This window comes from Delphinapterus leucas, chromosome 6 (assembly GCF_059928025.1).
Source record: "Delphinapterus leucas isolate spDelLeu-1000000601 "Yukka" chromosome 6, BTC_Dleu_Yukka2, whole genome shotgun sequence".
NCBI lineage: Eukaryota > Metazoa > Chordata > Mammalia > Artiodactyla > Monodontidae > Delphinapterus > Delphinapterus leucas.
Genome location: NC_143134.1, coordinates 119,057,890 through 119,078,525, shown reverse-complemented (window position 1 = coordinate 119,078,525; position 20,636 = coordinate 119,057,890). Strand labels below are relative to the sequence as shown.

At 49.0% G+C, this 20,636-nt stretch overlaps 1 protein-coding gene across 2 annotated transcripts in view; it reads right to left on the bottom strand.

Moving 5' to 3' along the window:
- Positions 1-7,112: 7,112 nt before the first annotated feature.
- NCS1 (neuronal calcium sensor 1) overlaps positions 7,113-20,636 on the bottom strand; it is a 60,933-nt gene continuing 47,409 nt past the window's right edge. Inside the window, exon 7 of one of the 2 annotated variants that reach the window (XM_089913869.1) lies at positions 7,113-10,818. In XM_089913869.1, the coding sequence (XP_089769995.1) occupies positions 10,446-10,818 (373 nt within the window). In that variant the 3' untranslated portion in view covers positions 7,113-10,445. The remainder of the gene's footprint in view (positions 10,819-20,636) is intronic. The other variant, XM_022578451.3, reaches the window with a different exon arrangement.

Below are 20,636 nucleotides of genomic sequence, written 5' to 3'. Positions count from 1 at the left end.
CAGCAAGTGGGGTGGCTTGGAGATGTCTTGAAGCCAGCCAAAAAATACCGAAGAGAGCGGGCTTTCCCAGGCCCCACCCTGCCCCTGGAACTCCAGGCCTCCCCGGGCCACGATGGTCCATCTGACCCCTCCTTGTGGAAGAAGCCCTTCCCTGCCCTGTCCCAAGACCAGCCAGGAGGGTGAGGGTGGGGGTCATGGGAGTGGCTGGCTTGTCGCATCTATTTCTTCCTGCAGCATCCAGGGCAGGGAGTAGCCTGCCAGGGATGCCCAGCTGGGGGCCAGCAGCACCAGGGAGCCAAGGGTCAGACTCGTCTTTGCATCAAGAAAGTGACATCTCTCCACATGAGGACTCAGCCTATGGCCTGGTGGAAAATTCCAGACTCTGGGAAGTGCCAGTTCCAGGCGTCCCGAGAGAGAGGACGCCAGGCCAAAAGTGATGGATCGCAGTGATGGCTATGGCTTTGTGTCCAGCAGACCTAGCCTCAAATCCTTGCTCTTCTATGTATTAGCTGTGTGACTCTGGGGAAGCCACTGAACCTCTCTGGGACTCAGTTTCCTCATCTGAAAATGGGGATGAGGACAGTAGCTACCCCATTGGGTATAAAAGGACAGCACACAGGTGCAGTGGTGGCAGAGCTAAAGGGGAGCAGCAGCTGTGTGTGGCCCAGCCCAGCAGGGGGAGCCAAGCTCTCCCTGCCCGCCATCATGTGACGCTAACGACAACACCCTGCAAGGTGAGTCCCTCGATCAACCCCATTTGACAGCTCCAGGCCCGCCCAGGAGGCACCCTGGGACCCTGCCCCGCTGGCCACCTCCATTCCTGCACCCCTCCCGCTCCCTCCCACCTGCTCTTGTAGGTTACGCCTGATTGGCTTTCCTGCCCAGAGAGGGGCTCTAAGGCTTGGGCACTCTCAGGGTCTGGTGCCCCCAGCACCCAGCAGGTTGTTTGTGGGACTCTCCTCCCTGGGCCCAGCCCCTGCCCCCCTCCCCTCATCTCCCCCAGCCTGCCTCTGAGCTGCTTCTCCCTCCAGATGCAAGGCCCCTGCCGCTGATGTGCCCCAGCTGGGCAGGCCCCCTTCCCCGAAGACCTCACCTCCCCAAGCAGCAGCATCTGGGAGAGACCAGAGGCAACCAGCCACTGCCCACATCTGGATTTAACAGAAGCTACTCCCGCCACACCCTGCCTCTGGCCAAGACAGTTGTATTGGAGCCTGGAAGCCCCTTACACACTGGAAGATGGGACCTGCCACTTCCTCGCTGGGCCTCCATAGCCTTGTGTGTAAAAATGTGGGGTGTAATACTAGGATTGGCCTCAAGGGGACACTGCCGTAAGGAGTAAATGAGATGATGCCTGAGACCCTAGCAAACAGTTCAGGGTTGCTGTTATCTTTATCATGCTCTACAGTGTTAGGATTACTTTGCTACCGGAATGGGCAAGTTCCAGAGAGGAGCCCTGAAGCCAGCCTTCCCTAGGAGCACAGAAAGAGGGTGATAAGCTCAGACTGCCCAGGCCTGTGCTGATACCGACTCCTGGAACGTGGCCTGAGTCCCCTCTTTCTGGGGAAATACACATTCTGCAAAACTCTGATACTTCACTGACACAGAGGCAGTGGCCACTAGCTCCACGTGCATTCCTCCCTTCCCCCACGTGGCTCTCTCCTATCATCCTACCTCCGCACCTTTGCACCTGCTCTTTCCTGCCCGTGATGCCCTGCCCCCACCTCCTCCCCATCTAGATCCTGCCATTCCTTCTCCTGCAGGAGGCCCTCTGGTGGCTGCACGTGGGGAAGAAGGCTCAACACCCCCCTATCGCGGGGCTTTTGGTTGGCATTGCCCACCTGTGGCTGGGGTTCATGATCTTCTGGGGTGGGTCCTGCTTCTTGAGCCACCAGCACGTTCATCAAAGGCCATGGCCTGACATTGTGGCCACACAGCGTACACATACTGGGCTCTGGTTCATCCCTGCAGGAGCCAGGAAGGACTCCAGTTAGCCTTAGGCTGCTGCCTGGAAATCACCGAGAAAACAGCCAGCACTGGGTTAGTTGGTTTGAGGCATGCGCTTTGGTGTAGAATTCAGATTTCAGAGTAGGCTGGAGGTTTCTGCTGACGACGATGATGATTCCCTCCCAGCGACGGGGAGCCCCTCCCTTCCGCTCCCAGGCCGGCCCATTGCACCCTCACCCCAGGTCCTGGCTCTGGCCTCTGACGTTGCACAAATCTCCTTCTAAAGCAAGAAGGCCTTTGGATACATAGCATATTAATTGGGTCTTCAGGGTCCTCAAAAATTAAAGTGGGCCTTCCACAATATCACAGACTTCCCCTCACCTCTAGGACATCCAACAGTCCAGAGACTAAAATGAGACCCCCTCGGTCAGATGGCAATTCTCCACCATTCCTCCCTGGTCTCTAAACAAAGCCGTTTTACTGGTTGTTTTTTGTTGTTGCTGTTGTGGGTTTTTTGGTTTGTTTTGGGGTGGGCTTTTTTGCCATGCCTCGCGGCTTGCGGAATCTTAGTTCCCCCACCAGCGATCGAACCCAGGCCCCGGCAGTGAAAGCACCAAGTCCTAACCACTGGACTGCCAGGAAATTCCTGAAAGCGGTTTTCATCACATCTGTCACCTCTAAGATCTGCTTCTGTGATGACTACTTCTCTGGGGAAAGGGCCCAGTTTCTGAGGTGGGAGTTTGAATAGACTGTGTGGAGGTCTGGTCCCCATCCCCCCATCTTAAAACCCCTGGCAAGGTCTTTCCTGTGCCCAATTCGAGGCCAGCCTTCACAGTATCCACCCTCACTGAGGTTTCCCAGGGAAAACCCAACTAGCCAAGTCTTACAGGGCCTCCTGGCTCAAGGGGAGCCTCTGCCCCGCCCCCTGCATCCCTAGTCCTTCAGCAAAAGAAAGCCCTTCCCCCAAGAGTCCTTCCCACTGGGACCCCCAGTCCCCTGAGCCCATAGAGGAGGGCACAGCAGGAAAGGAAGAGGAAAAAGGAAGAGGAGGATGGGAAGGCGTGAGTGAGAAGAGCCCACATGGGGAGCACGTTGCACTGTACGGTGTTTCTACTAAATCACTTTGGCAAACATTGAGAGTTCAGATGCAAACATTTGTAGGTGACATCAGCTCATTTAAAATGACCCAGTGGGATCACTCAGTATATTAGGTGGAATAAAAATGTGGCTGTTGACACAGAGACCCCAGATGGCTTAACCGTGTTAGAAGGGTATTTGACTCCCTCCTGACAATCCCAGTGTAAACGGTCCAGGGCTGGTGTGGCGCTTTGTGGGGGCGGGGGCCCAGGTTGCCGGGAAGCTGTTTTGGAATCCAAGGTCCAGCCAGCCGGAAGGGGGAAGTGGAAGGGAAGTTGTGTTCATCACTCTCATCCCATTGGTAGGAACTGAGTCATGTGGCCACACTCAGCTCCAAGGGAGGCTGGGAAATGTAGTCCTTTTGTCCATGCAGCCCGGTGCACAGCTAAAGCGGGGTAAAGGGTATGGGATAAGCAGAGGAGTCTACCATACCTATGCGAGCTCACTTTTCCTAAACTCAGGAGACCTTCAAAGCCCTTTTCCTGCCACTGCCCTGGCCAGGCTCCCCCAGCCCAGGGGACCAGAGGATATAACGTTTCTGTCCCTGGACGTGAGGCAGGCACTGTCACAGTGGGATGTGCCCCAGTGGCAGGGCAGGCTACAGGGGGCCCACCAGGAAGGTGGCAGGGAGGGGGCAGCCACATCAGGGCAGGGGTCCCCCCACTGCATTCCCCACCCTCCCTCCCACCACCCACTCTTCTCTCCTCTCCATGCCTGGTGATGCCCTGATCCGGGCACTGGGGTGTGTGATTTAGGGAGAGGCTTTCTATCATGCAGACATGAGTTTGGGGTTTTGGGAGGGCAGGGGAGGCAGGGGGGACAGGGTGGCAGGCTCGCAGTGGGGAAAAATGGGCCCATCTTGGGGGGTTCAGCCATGCTAATAACACACCCAGAGAACGGCAGCCAGTCTGAGCCATCCTGGTAAGTCAGGAGGCCCAGATAGGAAGGAAGTGGCCAGATCTGTGCCTTCGTTAGGGCCTCATCCCACAGTAAGCTGCCCAAGGTAGGCTGGGCCAGGGAGAGGTCAGTGCGGACTGCAACCTTACCCAGAACAAGAGACTATGACCCATCATGCGCCCACAGAAGCAGGGGCTCTGAACCACGTCCTTGTAGACACCTCCCAAGACTGCCTGGGAAAGACCAGAGCCACCTCCAGTGACAGTTAACACCCACTGAGAGCTCACCATACTCTGGAATCATTGCCCCAGCTACCTTCACATCAGCCCTTTGAGCCAGATCCTAGGCTTCCCAGAAAGGGTGTGCTGCCGAGCACGCACTGACTTTCAGTGCTTCGGGGGAATCGTGGAATTGACACGCGTGCGTGTCAGTTACCTCCGGTCCCCACCTCCCTTAGTATACAAAATACCCTGGTCAGGAATCCGCTCTCCGGAAGGGGTCACATTAGCATTTTTAATATGTATTGTTATGAAAACCTATAGCACAGAGTTGATTCCTTTACAAAAGGATGGCAGAAGTCATTTTTCATAGGAGAAGTGTGAGGTGATGGAGATAAATGATAGCTAGAAAGATTCCCGGGAACTTGCATCTTTGTACCGACTGGGAAGAGAGCCCACAGCCAGAGGCTGTGCTCTGGGGTCCCTGGGGTCCTGGGTCTCCCCACTCGCTGGACAGACAAGTCTTTTGTACCTTTGCACTTGCTTCCTAGTAAATATTTGGGCATTTGGCAGAATTTGACCTAAGACCTGCTTTTGCTGTAACTTTCCATCTGGTGGTAAGGTTGTTGGGGAGGGCTGTGGAGTCATCACCTGCCTCTAACTGGAGTCCACGTTTTTACCAGAAAACCCTGTCAGTTACAACTCGTGCCCAATGTCAAGTGGTGGAGGCTGCTGAGAGCCAGGTCTAATTCCAGAACCTATAGCCGTAACCACTGTCCCACACTGCCTTCCCACATTGCCTTTGATTCGCTCCCGTGTGTCCGGCAGAGTTCTAGCGTCTTCGCTCCAGACCCTGCCAGAGCGAGGCAGGAGGCTGGGTGCCCGGCGTGGCCATGGAAGGCGCCATCTTTGCACCCTCTTCTCTGTGGCTGCATCAGCCCTGAAGTGGGTCCTCCAGGTTCGTCTCCCAGGTGGCGTCGGTCTGACGCTCCCTTTCACAAAACCAACTGTGAAACACAACCTGTTTTTGCAGGTGGTGGCTCATTCTAATGTTGGCTGCTTGATCTCATCAACCGACACATTCGCGTGTCTTTCAAGGGCCCTTGGCCCAGAGCGGTAACATATTTCTAGCCAGCAGTTACGCTCTTGACGCGACATCGCCTTTTGTTGTTCTCCTAATTAACGTTTCCTCAGCAAAAGCTCCTAGAAGGCAAAGACTGTCACCTCCTTTGATCTCCCTCCCCCAAACACCTGGCACGTGGGGGGCCCACGCCATGCATGTTGAGCAAACATTTGGTCACTTAACTAGAGGGGAAAGAGGAGGTCCCTCCAAGATCCCAGGTTCCAGGCCGAGGGGAACCATGGCAGAGGGCAGCCACTCCAACAGCCAAACCATGGGGTGCCTTCCTGAGAGCCCCCATCGGAGCTACTCACCTACCCACCTCCCCTCCCGAAACACCCCTCCACTCAGTAAGTGACAAGTCTCTGGGCCCTCAGTGCCTGACACGTGGCAGGTGCAAAAGTTACGCGCAGGTAATGATTAGCCTGAATCCCCGGCAAGTGGAGGGTGGGCTCCTCTTTAGAACCCAGCTGGGGAATTCCCTGGCGGTCCAGTGGTTAGGACTCTGCTCTTTCACTGCCAGGGCCCAGGTTCGATCCCTGGAACTAAGATCCTGCAAGCCACGTGCTGTGGCAAAACAAAACAAAACAAAACAAATTAGAACCCAGCTGGATGTCCCTCAGTGTCAGCAGCTCCCCAGGCCTTCCAGAGTGTGGTCCCAGATCAGCAGCATCGGCATGGCCTGGTAACTTGTTAGAAATGAACATTCCTAGGCCCCGGCCCAAACCTAGCTAATCAGAAACTCTGCAGGTGGCAGTCTGGGTTTTAACAAGCCCCCAGGTGATTCTACAATGCTCAGTTCTGAGAAGCACTAGTCTAGGCCCATGTTTTCAAACATTATTAAACCTTTAGAGAACCCCCAAGAGATGAAACAGGAAGGAATGGAAATGCTGGGAATGATACATGGGGTGGCGTGGGGATTCACTCTGCTGAACTCTTGGCTTCCCAGAAACACTCCTGAAAATGTTCTGGTTTAATCATTACACCCAAGGTTCTCACTCTGCACATTCTTTCTCTTGGGGAAGCTGGGCAGACAACACCCAAAGCAAGAGAAATGGTGTCACAGGAGGAAGAAGAAACCTAAAATGAAACAAAAAAGAAACAGACAAAGCAACAGGTCCACACAAGGAAGGCAAAGACAAGTGAGGAAGCGTGTTTAATTGGCGTGACAAGGACGACATACAACGAGAGCACGGGAGGAGGCCTGGGCGTGCTACGTGGCCCCTGTCCACCCCGGGGCCTGCCCCTCCCCCAGAGACACACACCAGCAGATTCAGACAGAACAACACCCCAAAAGAGGCTCAGAGGGACCGGGAAGGCAAACAGAAAATCACCACCCAGGAAACATTGCTTTTTTTTTTTTTTGGTAAGAGTTGCCCAAATTCCTTTCCAAAGCTGCTGGCTCTGGGCGGGGGGCACCATGACGATTCAGACTCCCACTGGCCTTTCACCTCGGCCGAGGCTCTGATGATTCCGCTCATGGCTGCTCCCCACAATGGCCCTGGGACATGGGCTGAGCAGAGACTCACTCCCATCTGACGGATGGAGAAACTGAGTCCCAGTGAGAAGTGACTCGCCCAGAGTCCCGGAGAAAGCTGGTCACTGAGTCAGACTGGGAGCCTGTGGCCCTCCCTGGGGCCATGGGTCAAGGCAAAGACACACGGGGAACAGAAATGTACAGCCTGGGCAGGGGGCAGTCGGGGTGGAGGTGGAGGGGATTCTGCGTTTGTCCCAATCACGGGGAGCAGACAAAGCCTGAGAGGCCTAGATGCCAAGACAGAAGATGGGACCAGCTGTGTATTCGACAAAAGCCTTTTATTCATCCAAAAATCAACCATTGGGTTTATTCCGCAGATATTAAAAAAGGTCGGGGGGCAAGGCTTCCCATTACGCTGCCCTTATGCTGATTCACTTGCTATCTCTGGGGTAGACCTAGAAGAAGGGCGTCTGGGAGACATGCTGCCAATAAGGTGGGGCTGGAAGCTCAGGGTCTGGGTGAGATCATAGCGCCGCCCCCCCCCCCCTCGCCTCCCCATCTGCGGCCTCCCTCTCAAATCACCTATTTGTCTGGTCAGGTCCCCCAAATGCCTTTACCGATCATCGCCACGAGGGGGCGCTCCCGCGTTCCCCTCAATCCCTTAGAAGCTGAAACCGCTGGGAACCCGGTAGCTTTTCCACTAGGTGAGCAGTGGGGCTTTCCCCAGGGAGAGGCTGCATCTTCCCAGGGGGCCCAGGAACCCCACACCCCAACCCTCTAGAGAAGAGACAGGGTCCCCGAAAGCCCAGATGCATCTGTCATCTAGGAAGTTGGCTGTCAAAATGAAAAGCATTTCAGGGGAAGAGGAGGACACACATCTGCCTGGACGTTATTCTAAACGACGTTATTCTAAACGTTGCCTGGTTAAATACTGGAAACTCATGACGTTCTCCTAAGTACCATCAATGCAGAGTGGGGAGCGGATTCTATGAGGAAGAGGCCAGGGCTGCTGCAGACGGACTGCCCGAGGCTGGCCCCTGCTCCTGGGCTGGGGAGCGAGGGCTAAGAGCCTGGCTTCTGGCTGGTCTGGAAGCCCCGGAGCAGCAGTTGATGGGGCTGGGCCTCGGGTGGGAAACGGTGCTGGGGAGAGAGGCCCATGGGCTGCTCAGGGTTCCAAGGGTGCTGCAGCTAGAGGCCTGGTGAGAGGAGGGGACAGAATTGTCCCTGTCCGCAACCTTGGGCAAAAATGGCCAGTGTCCAGCACCCTGCCAGGAAGAGGCGTGGCCCTTCCAGCAGCTCTGGACTTCTCTGGGCAAGGACCCAAGGTGTGCCTTGGCCCATGGGTCCACAGTACCGCCTGCTAAGGTCAAAAGCCACATGCGTAGCTCCAAATCAAAAGGCCTAACGGTGAGGAGGTGGGAGGAAAGCCTTGCACACAGATCTCCCTAGACTCCTAGGAGTCAATGTCTCAGCGGGCGGGACCCACATGCTTAACCTTGGATAATTCTTAGCCACAAGCCCTTTCCCGTGATGCTCCAGGACAGGCTGCACAAAAGCTCTGGCCCACTGGACCGGAGGTAAATCGAGGCTTAGGTGGAGGCCAGAGAAATCATTTCACCTGGGGAAAGGCTCCGCTCTCCCCATCTCCAGCCCCAAGCCACCAAGTTCACCTGCTGCCCTAGGGTCCTAGGTCAGAGCCAGGCTGAGGAACTGCAGGATTTGGTGGCGAGTACTGGGCCTCCTAGGCCAGTGGCCTGAGCAGGAAGGTGACCGCAGGGGCCTCAAAGAGCCCAAGCTTCAAAGTCACCCGTGAAAATGGAACTACTGCTCCTATCCCCGCAGGATCTGGGGGGCTTCCAGCAGAGAGAGAGGGCAGCCAGAGGGCTGGCAGATGCAAGGAAGGAGAGACAGAGGCTGGCCAAGCGGTCCAGCCTGCGGGAGCGGACACGCAAGTACCACGCTGGCGGAGCCGCTCTCTGGCGGGGGGTCTGCTGTGAGAGTTAAAGAGCAGGAGAAGCTCTGGCCTCCTGGGAAAGTGCAAAGTGGGCGCCAAGGGCAATTTAAAGCGGGGGCCGAGGGTCAGCTCCTCCCCTCCACTGGCCGGGATAAGTCAGGAGGTGATAGGCTGCTGACTTCGCAAAGAAGAAGCAGGGATTCTCGATTCCGGCCTGGCCCTAAACAGTCTGGGAGGCTGCTTCTCACCCAGAAGCCTTCCCTGGGCGAGGACTAGTTCTGGGCCTGAAAGATAGCTCAAGAGTCCAGGAGGGACCAGGAAGCTCTGCGGGGAGGGACAGGGTGTGTCATCCGAACACATGCACCACGAACAGTGGCTGCTGTGTCCCTGAAGACTGTGCTAAGAGACAGAGAGTGACTCAGGTAGTCCCCGTGTCTGCTGGGGTCTGTAAACTTAGACACAGACCGCAGAATCACCAACTGCAGGAAACCCAAGCTTAGAATTAGACAGCATCAGCACGAAGGGAAGCCTCCGGATCCCCCAGCCCAGGCCTCCCGGATCCGCAGCAGGGGGAGCTGGGGCCCACAGAGGGTGGGGGAGACCACAGTCACGGAGCAAGGGCCACAGCCTCAGGATCCTGCCTTCTGGTCCAAGGTCATCTGACTTTCCTGGTGACAGTTGTGGGCCTGCCCTGTCTCAGTGGCAGGCAGAGCTAGAAACTTCCTGTGAGCACATGTGGGCCACAGCCCAAGAAGCCACCTGAATGGGATTGCCTGCGGCCCTTCTCTCTCCCCCGCTCCCTTCCGGCCTTTCAGCTAAAAGAGGGAAAGATACTGTGGTCCGCTGGACGAGGCAGGAAAGCAGGGTGAGCGGCTATTCTCAAAACCCACCAAGGAGGGAGAGGCAGACTTTACATCTGCTCACTCCCTCCTCCTTCTCTCCTTAGATTCTCGGTCCACCTCCGCCCCTTCCTGGATCCCAGTCTCAGCACAAGCCTCGCCACTCCCCATGGCGCTGCGAACACCAAAGCAAGAACTGAGAAACCGGAAGATGTCCCCTGTTTGTCCTCAGAAAAGAGGTTATGGACCCAGAGGAGGATACAGGACCGAGAGATGTGTGGACCGGCAGCAGAGAAAAGAGATCCAGGAGGGAGGCATTCGAGCTGGAGGGAACAGTGCATTAGCCATTTAAGAAGCCCACCTTTCCCCTCTCCAAACATCGAGCACAGTATCTGGAAAAAAAAAAAAAAAAAGATTTTTGGCTTCTTGGCCGCTGCAGGCCACCATCCTCCCAAGCGCCTGGGCAGGTGGGCGAGGGCGTGCACGTGTAAACGGTGGGCCCCGCATCCCTGGGAGCATCAGACACACGAGGCAGCAGCAACAGTTACCAACCAATAAATAAAAGGTATCAATTATATATGTATATAAAAAAAAAAACCTCACTTTCCCCACAAAAAGCACAATATTGTTATCACAAAAAAAATCATCAACATTGTAATTAATCATCCTAGCCGCGCAGGTGGTCTTGCTGCTCGAGGATGGGGCGCCAAATCACGATGGGCAGGTAGGCCCCCCACGCCCCGACCCCCCGTGGCCGAGGCCGTGACTCCCGTGGCCTCTCCCGCTGCCAAGGTCAAGGCAGGAGGCAGAGTTCTTTGACGTCCCCGAGGCCTTCTCCCCATCTGTCAGTCTGAATCTTCTAGGACAGAAGGTAGTTTTGTTTTTTTTTCTTTTTCAATGTCTGTTTGAAATAAAGAACGAAAGCACACACGCAGGAGAGCAGGAGGGACCGAGAGGCCGCCTGCGAAGCAGCCGAGTCCTTGGTTTTGCAGAGGGCTGGAGCCTTTTCCCATCTGTACTGTCGTTTTCTGGACAAGCAGAAGTTGGTGGCAATTGGAGCCGGTGGCTTCAGGCGACGGGTGGGTGCGGGGTGGGTGGAGGAGAGCCGGGCCTCACGGTTCCAGGGCAGCCCGGTGGGGCGTGGATGCGGAGAAAGGCTGGGTGGACACACGAGGGTGGTGGGGGCGGAGGTGGCCTCAGGGCACGGGAGGAGGTGAGTGGCTCCCAGGCATCTGGAAGACACAGGGAGGCGGGGCGGGTTCAGAGCTGGCTGCCAGGGACACAGAGCAGGCGACAGTCAACTAGAGGACCAGGCGGCATTATATGTCACAAGTCCTAAAAATGTGCATGCCCTCCGGTCCACACATTTGGTGCTTACTATTTATCCTTAAGAAATAAATGTTTATGGGGGGTGGGGGAGGGATGGACTGGGAGTTTGGGGTTAGCAGATGCAAATTATTACATATAGAATGGATAAACAACAAGGTCCTACTGTACAGCCCAGGGAACTATATCCAATCTCCTGGGATAAACCATAATGAAAAAGAATATGAAAAAGAATGTATATAAAAAGAAATATGTATCTGAATCACTTTGCTGTACAGCAGAAATTAACATGACATTGTAAATCAACTATACTTCAGTAAAAAATAAGTTAAAAAGACAGAAATAAATGTTTATGACAGTATCATCTGTAATAGCAAAATCAAAAAGGAGGGAGCAAACTCAGTGTCCACTATCAGGGGACAGGTTGGATAAATAAGGACAGAACCATAGGATAAAAAAGTTTGCAACCATTAAGAACAATGTGTGCAATGGCCAATAATCACATGAAAAGATGCTCAGCACAATTAGTCATCAGGGAAACACAAATCAAAACCACAATGAGACGCCACTTTGCACCCACTAGGATAAAACCTGAAACTAACAAGTGTTGGTGAGGGTGTGAAGAAATTGGAACCCTCGACCACGGCTGGGAGGAATATAAAATGACACAGCTACTGTGGAAAAGTTTGGCAGTTCCTCAGAAAATTAAACATAGTTACTATATGACCCAGCAATTACACCCCAGGGATGGACTCTAAAAGCTGGAAAATAGGTACTCAAATCCATGTACACCAATGTTCACAGCACCATGATTCCCAATTGCCAAAAGGTGGAAATGACCCAGATGAATGGATAAACAAATGTGATCTAACCACACAATGGAATACTATTCAGCCATACAAACGAATGAAGTACTGGTACGTGCCCCAACACAGATGAAACTTGACCACGTGATGCTAAGTGAAAGAACCAGACATAAACGGTCACATAGGGCTTCCCTGGTGGCACAGTGCTTAAGAATCCACCTGCCAATGCAGGGGACACGGGTTCGAGCCCTGGTCTGGGAAGATCCCACATGCCGCGGAGCAACTAAGCCCGTGAGCCACAACTACTGAGCCTGCGCTCTAGAGCCCACAAGCCACAACTACTGAAGCCCACGCTCTGCAAAAACAGAAGCCACCGCAATGAGAAGCCCGCGCACCGCAACGAAGAGTAGCCCCTGCTCGCTGCAACTAGAGAAAGCCCGCGTGCAGCAACGAAGACCCAACGCAGCCAAAAATAAATAAATTAATTAATTAATTAAATTTTAAAAAAATAAAAAATAAATAAAAAGATAAAAGTCACAGAGTAAATGATTCCATTTATATGAAACACCCAGAATAGAGACAGAAAGCAAAGTATGGTTGCCAGAGGCTCACTGAGGGGTGGGGGTGGGGGAGAAACTGCTTAAGGGATATGGAGTTTTATCTTGGAATGAGGCAAAGGTTCTAGAATGTACTAAATGCCACTGAATTGTTCACTTTAAGATAGTTAATTTTATGTTATGTGAATTTCACCTCAATACATTTTTTTAAAAAAGCAGCAGCCTGGGGGACAGTTATGTCTGTTACTGTCTGTGCCATCCAAAGACCCTTCCCATAACCTGCTCCAACCCTGTGTTTAAATCTCACGTCCCCACTCCCCACTGGACAGGTGTAGGTGTCTGATACAAAGGGGTCATTTTCCTGATTTGGGGAGATGACTTAAAAACATTATCTGCGCCAATCCGAATCTATGTGGAGGTGGCCCTGGGGGAGTAGGAAGGCCCTGCAGGACCAGAATTGGGGGGGCCATTACGGTGCAGGTGCCGAGGGAGAGAGAGTATGGAGCAGCCACCCAGAGGAAGGCCAGAGCACCCAAGAGAGAGGCCTGGGTCCTCTCAGCCTTCCAGGTCCCCTGCCAGACCCTGGAGGTTCAGCTGGGTCTCCAATCACATGCTTTGCCTTCCGCAGTGATCTGTGAACCCCTGTGACTTGCATTATTGTATCTGCAAGTTAAGGGAATTCCCTGGCGGTCCAGTGGTTAGGACTCCAAGCTCTCACTGCCAAGGCCTGGGGTTCGATCCATGGTTGGAGAACTAAAATCCCATAAGCTGTGTGGCGTGGCCAAAAAAAATGTAAAAACAAGAAAAAAAAAAAGAACTGCAAACATGATGAAACTCACCAAATGCATTTAAATCCCTAAATTCACAGTTACACATATATTTTGTAAAAACGTCATTGGTCACCTCTAAGGATTTTAGAAATCCAACTTGTTTTGAAAACTGATAAAGAATCAAGTACCCATCATGCCTTCCCTATGAAAACCAAGCCTCAGGGTAACCACCGAGGGGATGAGGGGAAGTTTCCCTTTGTAAAAGTAATCTAGCCAATGACGAAGAAGGAAAGACAACTTTAGGACGTCACCATTTTGCACCACGCAATGAATGAATGGACAGAGGTGGCGATCAGAAACAGCTGCTAATGTCACCGAGGTCACGTGCACCTGCCAGACACACACAACCCCGCTCATGAGGTGTTCTCACCCAAAGTGGACCAAACCCAATGCCAAGCCAGCCTGCAGATCTAACTGCCATTTCCAGGAAGAACAAGAAAGAGGAGAGCCTGTTAACAGCACCCCGGGGCGCTGTACACAATGCTCTTCTCAGCAAATGGCAAGAAGGAAAAGGGAAGGGGGACAACTTAGAGACTAAAATAAACGTACACCTATCAACCACTTGCTATCTATGGACTTCATTCAGATTCAGATTCCAATAAACAAAGTGAAAAAAATTGTGAGACAGGAAAGTGGAATGTAAGTGCTGAGATGAGAGCGTATTAAGGAATTATTGGTGTTTTGGGTATTATGGATTTTTTTTTAAAGAATCGTTATCTTTTAGAAATACATTTTGAAATATTTACGTATGAAATGATACGATGTCTCGAATTTGCTTCAAAACAAGCCAGTGTCGGGGCTGTGTGGGGGAGGGTATAGGCGGCGGTGATTCTGAAGCTGGGAGATGGGTACACGGAGTTACATATTCTCTCTACTATTGCATGCGACTGTTCCCATAATAAAAATTGTTTTCATCCACTCTCAAATTTCCAACAGCCTAAGTGCCCCACACCATAAGACTGGTTAAGGTCTGGTCCAACCATAAACGGTCTACTATGCGGCTATTAAAAATGATGATCTCAAACAACATTTAGTGACGCAAAAAATATGCATGATCTCAGTTCCTGAATAATTCAGTGAATTATATAACCGTAATTTATCTAAGAATTATGATCCATCAGGAATCTGAGGAGGCAAATAAATCGCAAAAACGATGGAACACAAATTGGATATAATTACTCTCAGGCAGGATCTAGGAAGGCCTGAGAAAAATGGTACGGCAATTTTCGGGAGGAGCTATAGAAAAGTGGATCTTGTCACCCCGAAAAACTTGTCATGGAAATAAAGTTACATCGTGTTGGCCGACACGTTGCTGGTGAGGGTAAGATATATGCCTACATAAATTGTGTTATGGAAAGCCAGTGTAGACACAACAGGATGTGAAGCCAAGTTGGGTAAAACACATTCAAAATCTCTTTTCTTAGTGTTGAGTCTCCAAAAGAAAAAAATGGCTCCTACAAGTTGTTCCTTTAAAAAACAAACAAACCAAAAACCAAAAAACACAGCCAAGAGCGTATGGTTATGAACTCGTTGTTGAGGAAATATATATACATATATATTCATAGAAAACTGTAAGACAAAAACAAATAGGGTAATTCAGAAAGAATCACACACTTTAAAGAAATTAATTACACTGTACAACTTTTCCTTGGGGGGATACAGCAAGAACTTATGTTTGCACCATTCTTCCACGGCCTGGAGGAAATATGCAGCTGTTATATATATATATAACTGTATATATATATATATGCCAATGAGGCCACTGGTGGTAATTCACAAAAGGGGGACCCTGAAAAATCAGACAACAGATCAGTATGCACTGTGGGACCCAGAGCTGCATACTGAACATTTTGAAGATTATAGAAATAACTGTCACAGTTCCTTTATAAATTGGTTTGATTATATGTTCCTATGCGACCTAGTTACTGAGTATTAAGTTTTTGTAAGTGTTCAATTCTTTCTGAATCATTCTTTCTTTCTGAATCATTCTGGACACAAAATGTTCACAGTGGTTATTTCTGGGTTAGATGTGAAGGGCTTTTTTCAATAAACTTTTTTATGGAGGTTTTCTTTTTAAACATATTTTCTAATGTCTCTTCAATGAAAAAGGATTTCTTGTGCAAAAACATAAGACTATGAGAAGCTTCAAAACAGGCTTCCTAAACAAAATGTCAGCAACTCAAATCTGATGATACGTCAAAGCACATAATGGGTGGTTAGCATTCAAAAATCACTCGGTGTAAGTCAGAGTGGCCATCATCAAAAACTCCACAAACAGTGAACGCTGGAGAGGATGTGGAGAAAAGGGAACCCTCCTACACTGTTGGTGGGAATGTAAATTGGTGCAGCCACTACGGAGAACAGTATGAAGGTTCCTTTAAAAAACTGAAAATAGAGCTGCCATATGATGCTGCAATCCCACTCCTGGGCATATATCCAGAGAAAAACATGGTTCGAAAAGATCACGCACCCCAGTGTTCACTGTAGCTTTGTTTACGATAGCCAAGACATGGAAACAACCTAAATGTCCATCGACAGAGAATGGGTAAAGAGGATGTGGTACATATATACAATGGAATATTACTCAGCCTTTAACAAGAATGAAATAGGCATAGGAGGGAGGCTGGGGAGATCAGGAGAGGCAGGTGGGAGGGGCCATCCAGGCGGAGTGGGAGAGGAGCAGAGGGCGACTGCCCTGCCCACTCAGGCCGAGGAGGTTGCTGAGCTCCCAGGCCGGTCCCCTGCCCTCCAAGGCCCCCTCCAGGCCACGTGGGTCCTTGGGGGCATAGGAAGGAGGCCGGGGGGAGAATAGGAGAGGCACGTTGGAGGGGCCTTCCAGGAGGAGAGGGAGAGGAGCAGAGGGTGATCGCCCCACCCACTCAAGCCCAGGAAGCCTGCTGGGCTCCCAGGTGAGGTCCCCTGCCCTCTGAGACCAGGGGTGGGGGGAACGCCTGGGCCCCTTCTGTTCCTTGAGCCTAAGTTCCACCCCCCTACAGCCCCCAGGGCCTTTTCCAGATCCTGAGCATTGGCCCCGCCCACCACCCAAACCTCACCCTTGTTTAGGCCCCGCCCTCCACAGCTAAGGCCTTCCCCCCCTTTTTTTCTTTTTTTTTTTTCTTTTCCCTCCTCCTCTTTTTTACTATTGTGGTACTGATGTACCTTCCAGTTGTTGATTCATCTATATTTTTATTTTCATATTCTTCCTAACATATCTGTTAGTTTCCTAGTCTAATTTTATTTTTCACTTTGTTATTGTTGTGGGGTTTTTTTGCCGCCCCAGGCAGCTTGCAGAACCTTGGTTCACAAGCCCAGGTCGGCTGAAGCTCCTGCGGTAGGAGCTCCAAATCCGAACCACTAGACTAACAGAGAACCTCAGACCCCAGGGACTATTCATCGGAGTGAGGTCTCACGGAGTACCTCATCTCAGCACCAAGACCCAGCTCTACCCAATAGCCTACAAACTCCAGTGCTGGAAGCCTCAGGCCAAACAATCAGTAAGACAGGAACACAATCCCACTCATTAAAAAAAAAAAAAAAAAAGAGATGGCAAAAAAATATGTCACAGATGAAGGAGCAAGGTAAAAACCTACAAGACCAAATAAATGAAGAGGAAATAGGCAATCTACCTGAAAAAGAATTCAGAGTAATGATAGTAAAGATGATCCAGAATCTCAGAAATAGAATGGAGGCACAGATTGAGAAAATACAAGAAATGTTTAACAACATCTAGAAGAACTAAAGAACAAACAAACAGAGATGAACAACACAATAACTGAAATGAAAAATACACTAGAAGGAATCAATTACAGAATAACGGAGGCAGAAGAACGAATAAGTGAGCTGGAAGACAAAATGGTGGAAAATAACTGCCGAGGAACAGAATACAGAAAAAAGAATGAAAAGAATGGAAGACAATCTCAGAGACCACTGGGACAACATTAAACACACCAACATTCGAATTATAGGGGTCCCAGAAGAAGAAGAGAAAAAGAAAGGGTCTGAGAAAATATTTGAAGAGATTATAGTTGAAAAATTCCCTAAGATGGGAAAGGAAACAGTCACCCAAGTCTCGGAAGCACAGAGAGTCCCATACAGGATAAAACCTAGGAAAAACACATCAAGACACATATTAATCAAACTAACAAAAATTAAATTCAAAGAAAAATTATTAAAAGCAGCAAGGGAAAAACAAAACAATAACATACAAAGGAATCCCCATAAGGTTATCAGCTGATTTTTCAGGGGAAACTCTGCAGGCCAGAAGGGAGTGGCAGGATATACTTAAAGTGATGAAAGATAAAAACCTACAACCAAGATTACTCTACCCAGCAAGGATCTAATTCAGATTCGATGGAGAAGTCAAAAGCTTTTCAGACAAGCAAAAGCTAAGAGAATTCAGCACCACCAAACCAGCTTTACAACAAATGCTGAAGAAACTTCTGTAAGCGGGAAACACAAGAGAAGAAAAAGACCCACAAAAACAGACCCAAAACAATTAAGAAAATGGTAATAGGAACATACATATCGATAATAACCTTGAATGTAAATGGATTAAATGCCATAACCAAAAGACACAGGCTCGCTGAATGGATACAAAAACAAGACCCGTATATATGCTGTCTACAAGAGACCCACTTCAGACCTAGGAACACATACAGACTGAAAGTGAAGGGATGGAAAAAGATATTCCATGCAAATGGAAATCAAACGAAAGCTGGAGGGGCTTCCCTGGTGGCGCACTGGTTAAGAATCCGCCTGCCAATGCAGGGGACACGGGTTCGAGCCCTGGTCCGGGAAAATCCCACATGCCATGGAACAACTAAGCCCGTGCACCACAACTACTGAGCCTGCACTTTAGAGCCCACGAGCCACAACTACGGAAGCCAGCGAGCCATAACTACTGAAGCCCATGTGCCTAGAGCCTGTGCTCCACAACGAGAAGCCACTGCAATGAGAAGCCCGCACACCACAACAAAGAGTAGCCCCCGCTCGCCGCAACTAGAGAAAGCCCACACACAGCTATGAAGACTCAATGCAGCCAAAAAAAAAAAAAAAAAAATTGATAAACCCTTAGCCAGACTCATCAAGAAAAAAAGAGGCAAATCAATAAAATTAGAAATGAAAAGGGAGAAATCACAACTGACACCGCAGAAATACAAAGGATTATAAGAGACTACTACAAACAACTATATGCCAATAAAATGGGCAACCACGAAGAAATGGACAAATTTTTGGGAAGGTACAACTTTCCAACACTGAACCAGGAAGAATTAGAAAATATAAACAGACCTATCACAAGTAATGAAATTGAAACCGTAATTAAAAATCTTCCAACAAACAAAAGTCCAAGACCAGATGGCTTCACAGGTGAATTCTATCAAACATTTAGAGAAGAGCTAACACCCATCCTTCTCAAACTCTTCCAAAAAACGGCAGAGGGAGAAACACTCCCAAATTCATTCTATGAAGCCACCATCACCCTGATACCAAAACCAGAAAAAGATATCATAAAAAAAGAAAATTATAGACCAAGATCACTGATGAACCTAGATGCAAAATTCCTGAACAAAATACTAGCAAACAGAATCCAATAGCAAATTAAAAGGATCATACACCATGATCAAGTGGGATTTATCCCAGGATGCAAGGATTCTTCAATATATGCAAATCTATCAATGTGATACACCACATTAACAAATTAAGGAATAAAAACCATGTGATCATCTCAATAGATGCAGAAAAAGCTTTTATCAAAATTCAACACCCATTTATGATAAAAACTCTCCAGAAAATGGGAATAGAGGGAACCTACCTCAACACAATAAAGGCCATATATGACAAACCCACAGCGAGCATCATACTCAATGGTGAAAAACTGAAAGTATATCCACTAAGATCAGGAACAAGACAAGGATGTCCACTCTTGCCACTCTTATTCAACGTAGTTTTGGAAGTCCTAGCCACAGCAATCAGAGAAGAAAAAGAAATAAAAGGAATACAAGTTGGAAAAGAAGAAGTAAAACTGTCACTGTTTGCCAATGACATGATACTATACATAGAAAATCCTAAAGATGCCACCAGAAAACTACTAGAGCTAATCAATGAATTTGGTAAGGTTGCAGGATACAAAATTAATGTGCAGAAATCTCTGGCATTCGTATACACCAACAACGAAAAATCAGAAAGAGAAATTAAGGAAACACTCCCATTTACCATTGCAACAAAAAGAATAAAATACCTAGGAATAAACCTGCCTAAGGAGGCGAAAGACTTGTACTCAGAAAACTATAAAACACTGATGAAAGAAATCAAAGGTGACATAAACAGATGGAGAAATACACCATGTTCTTGGATTGGAAGAATCAATATTGTGAAAACGACTCTACTACCCAAAGCAATCTACAGATTCAATGAAATCCCTATCAAACTACCAATGGCATTCTTCACAGAATTAGAACAAAAAATTTTACAATTCGTATGGAAACACAAAAGATCCCAAATAGCCAAAGCAATCTTCAGAAAGAAAAATGGAGTTGGAGGAATCAAGCTCCCTGACTTCAAAATATACCACAAAGCTACAGTAATCAAGACAGTATGGTACTGGCACAGAAACAGAAATATAGATCAATGGTAGAGGATAGAATGCCCAGAGATACGCCCTGCACATATGGGCACCTAATTTATGACAAAGGAGGCAAGAACATTCAGTGGGAAAAAGACAGCCTCTTCAATAAGTGGTGCTGGGAAAACTGGACAGTTACATGTAAAAGAATGAAATTAGAACACTACCTAACACCATACACAAAAATAAACTCAAAATGGATTAAAGACTTAAATGTAAGACGAGACACTATAAAACTCTTAGAGGAAAACATAGGAAAAAACACTCTGACATAAACCACAACAAGATCTTTTTATGACCCACCTCCTAGAGTAGCGGAAATAAAAACAAAAATAAACAAATGGGACTTAATTAAACTTAAAAGCTTTTGCACAGCAAAGGAAACCATAAATAAGACGAAAAGATAACCCTGAGAATGGGAGAAAATATTTGCAAATGAAAGAACAGACAAAATATACAAACAGCTCATGGAGCTCAATATCAAAAAACAAACAATCCAGTTAAAAAATGGGCAGAAGACCTAAATAGACATTTCACCAAGGAAGACATACAGATGGCCAAGAGGCACATGAAAAGATGCTCAACATCACTAATTATTAGAGAAATGAAAATCAAAACTACAATGAGGTATCACCTCACACTGGTCAGAATGGTCATTTTCAAAAAATCTAGAAAAAAATAAATGCTGGAAAGAGTGTGGTGAAAGGGAACCCTCCTGCACTGTTGGTGGGAATGCAAACTGACACAACCACTATGGAAAACAGTATGGAGGTTCCTTAAAAAACTAAAATAGAACTACCATATGACCCAGCAATCCCACTACTGGGCATATACCCTGAGAAAACCATAATTCAAAAAGAGACATGTACCACAATGTTCACTGCAGCTCTATTTACAATAGCCAGGACA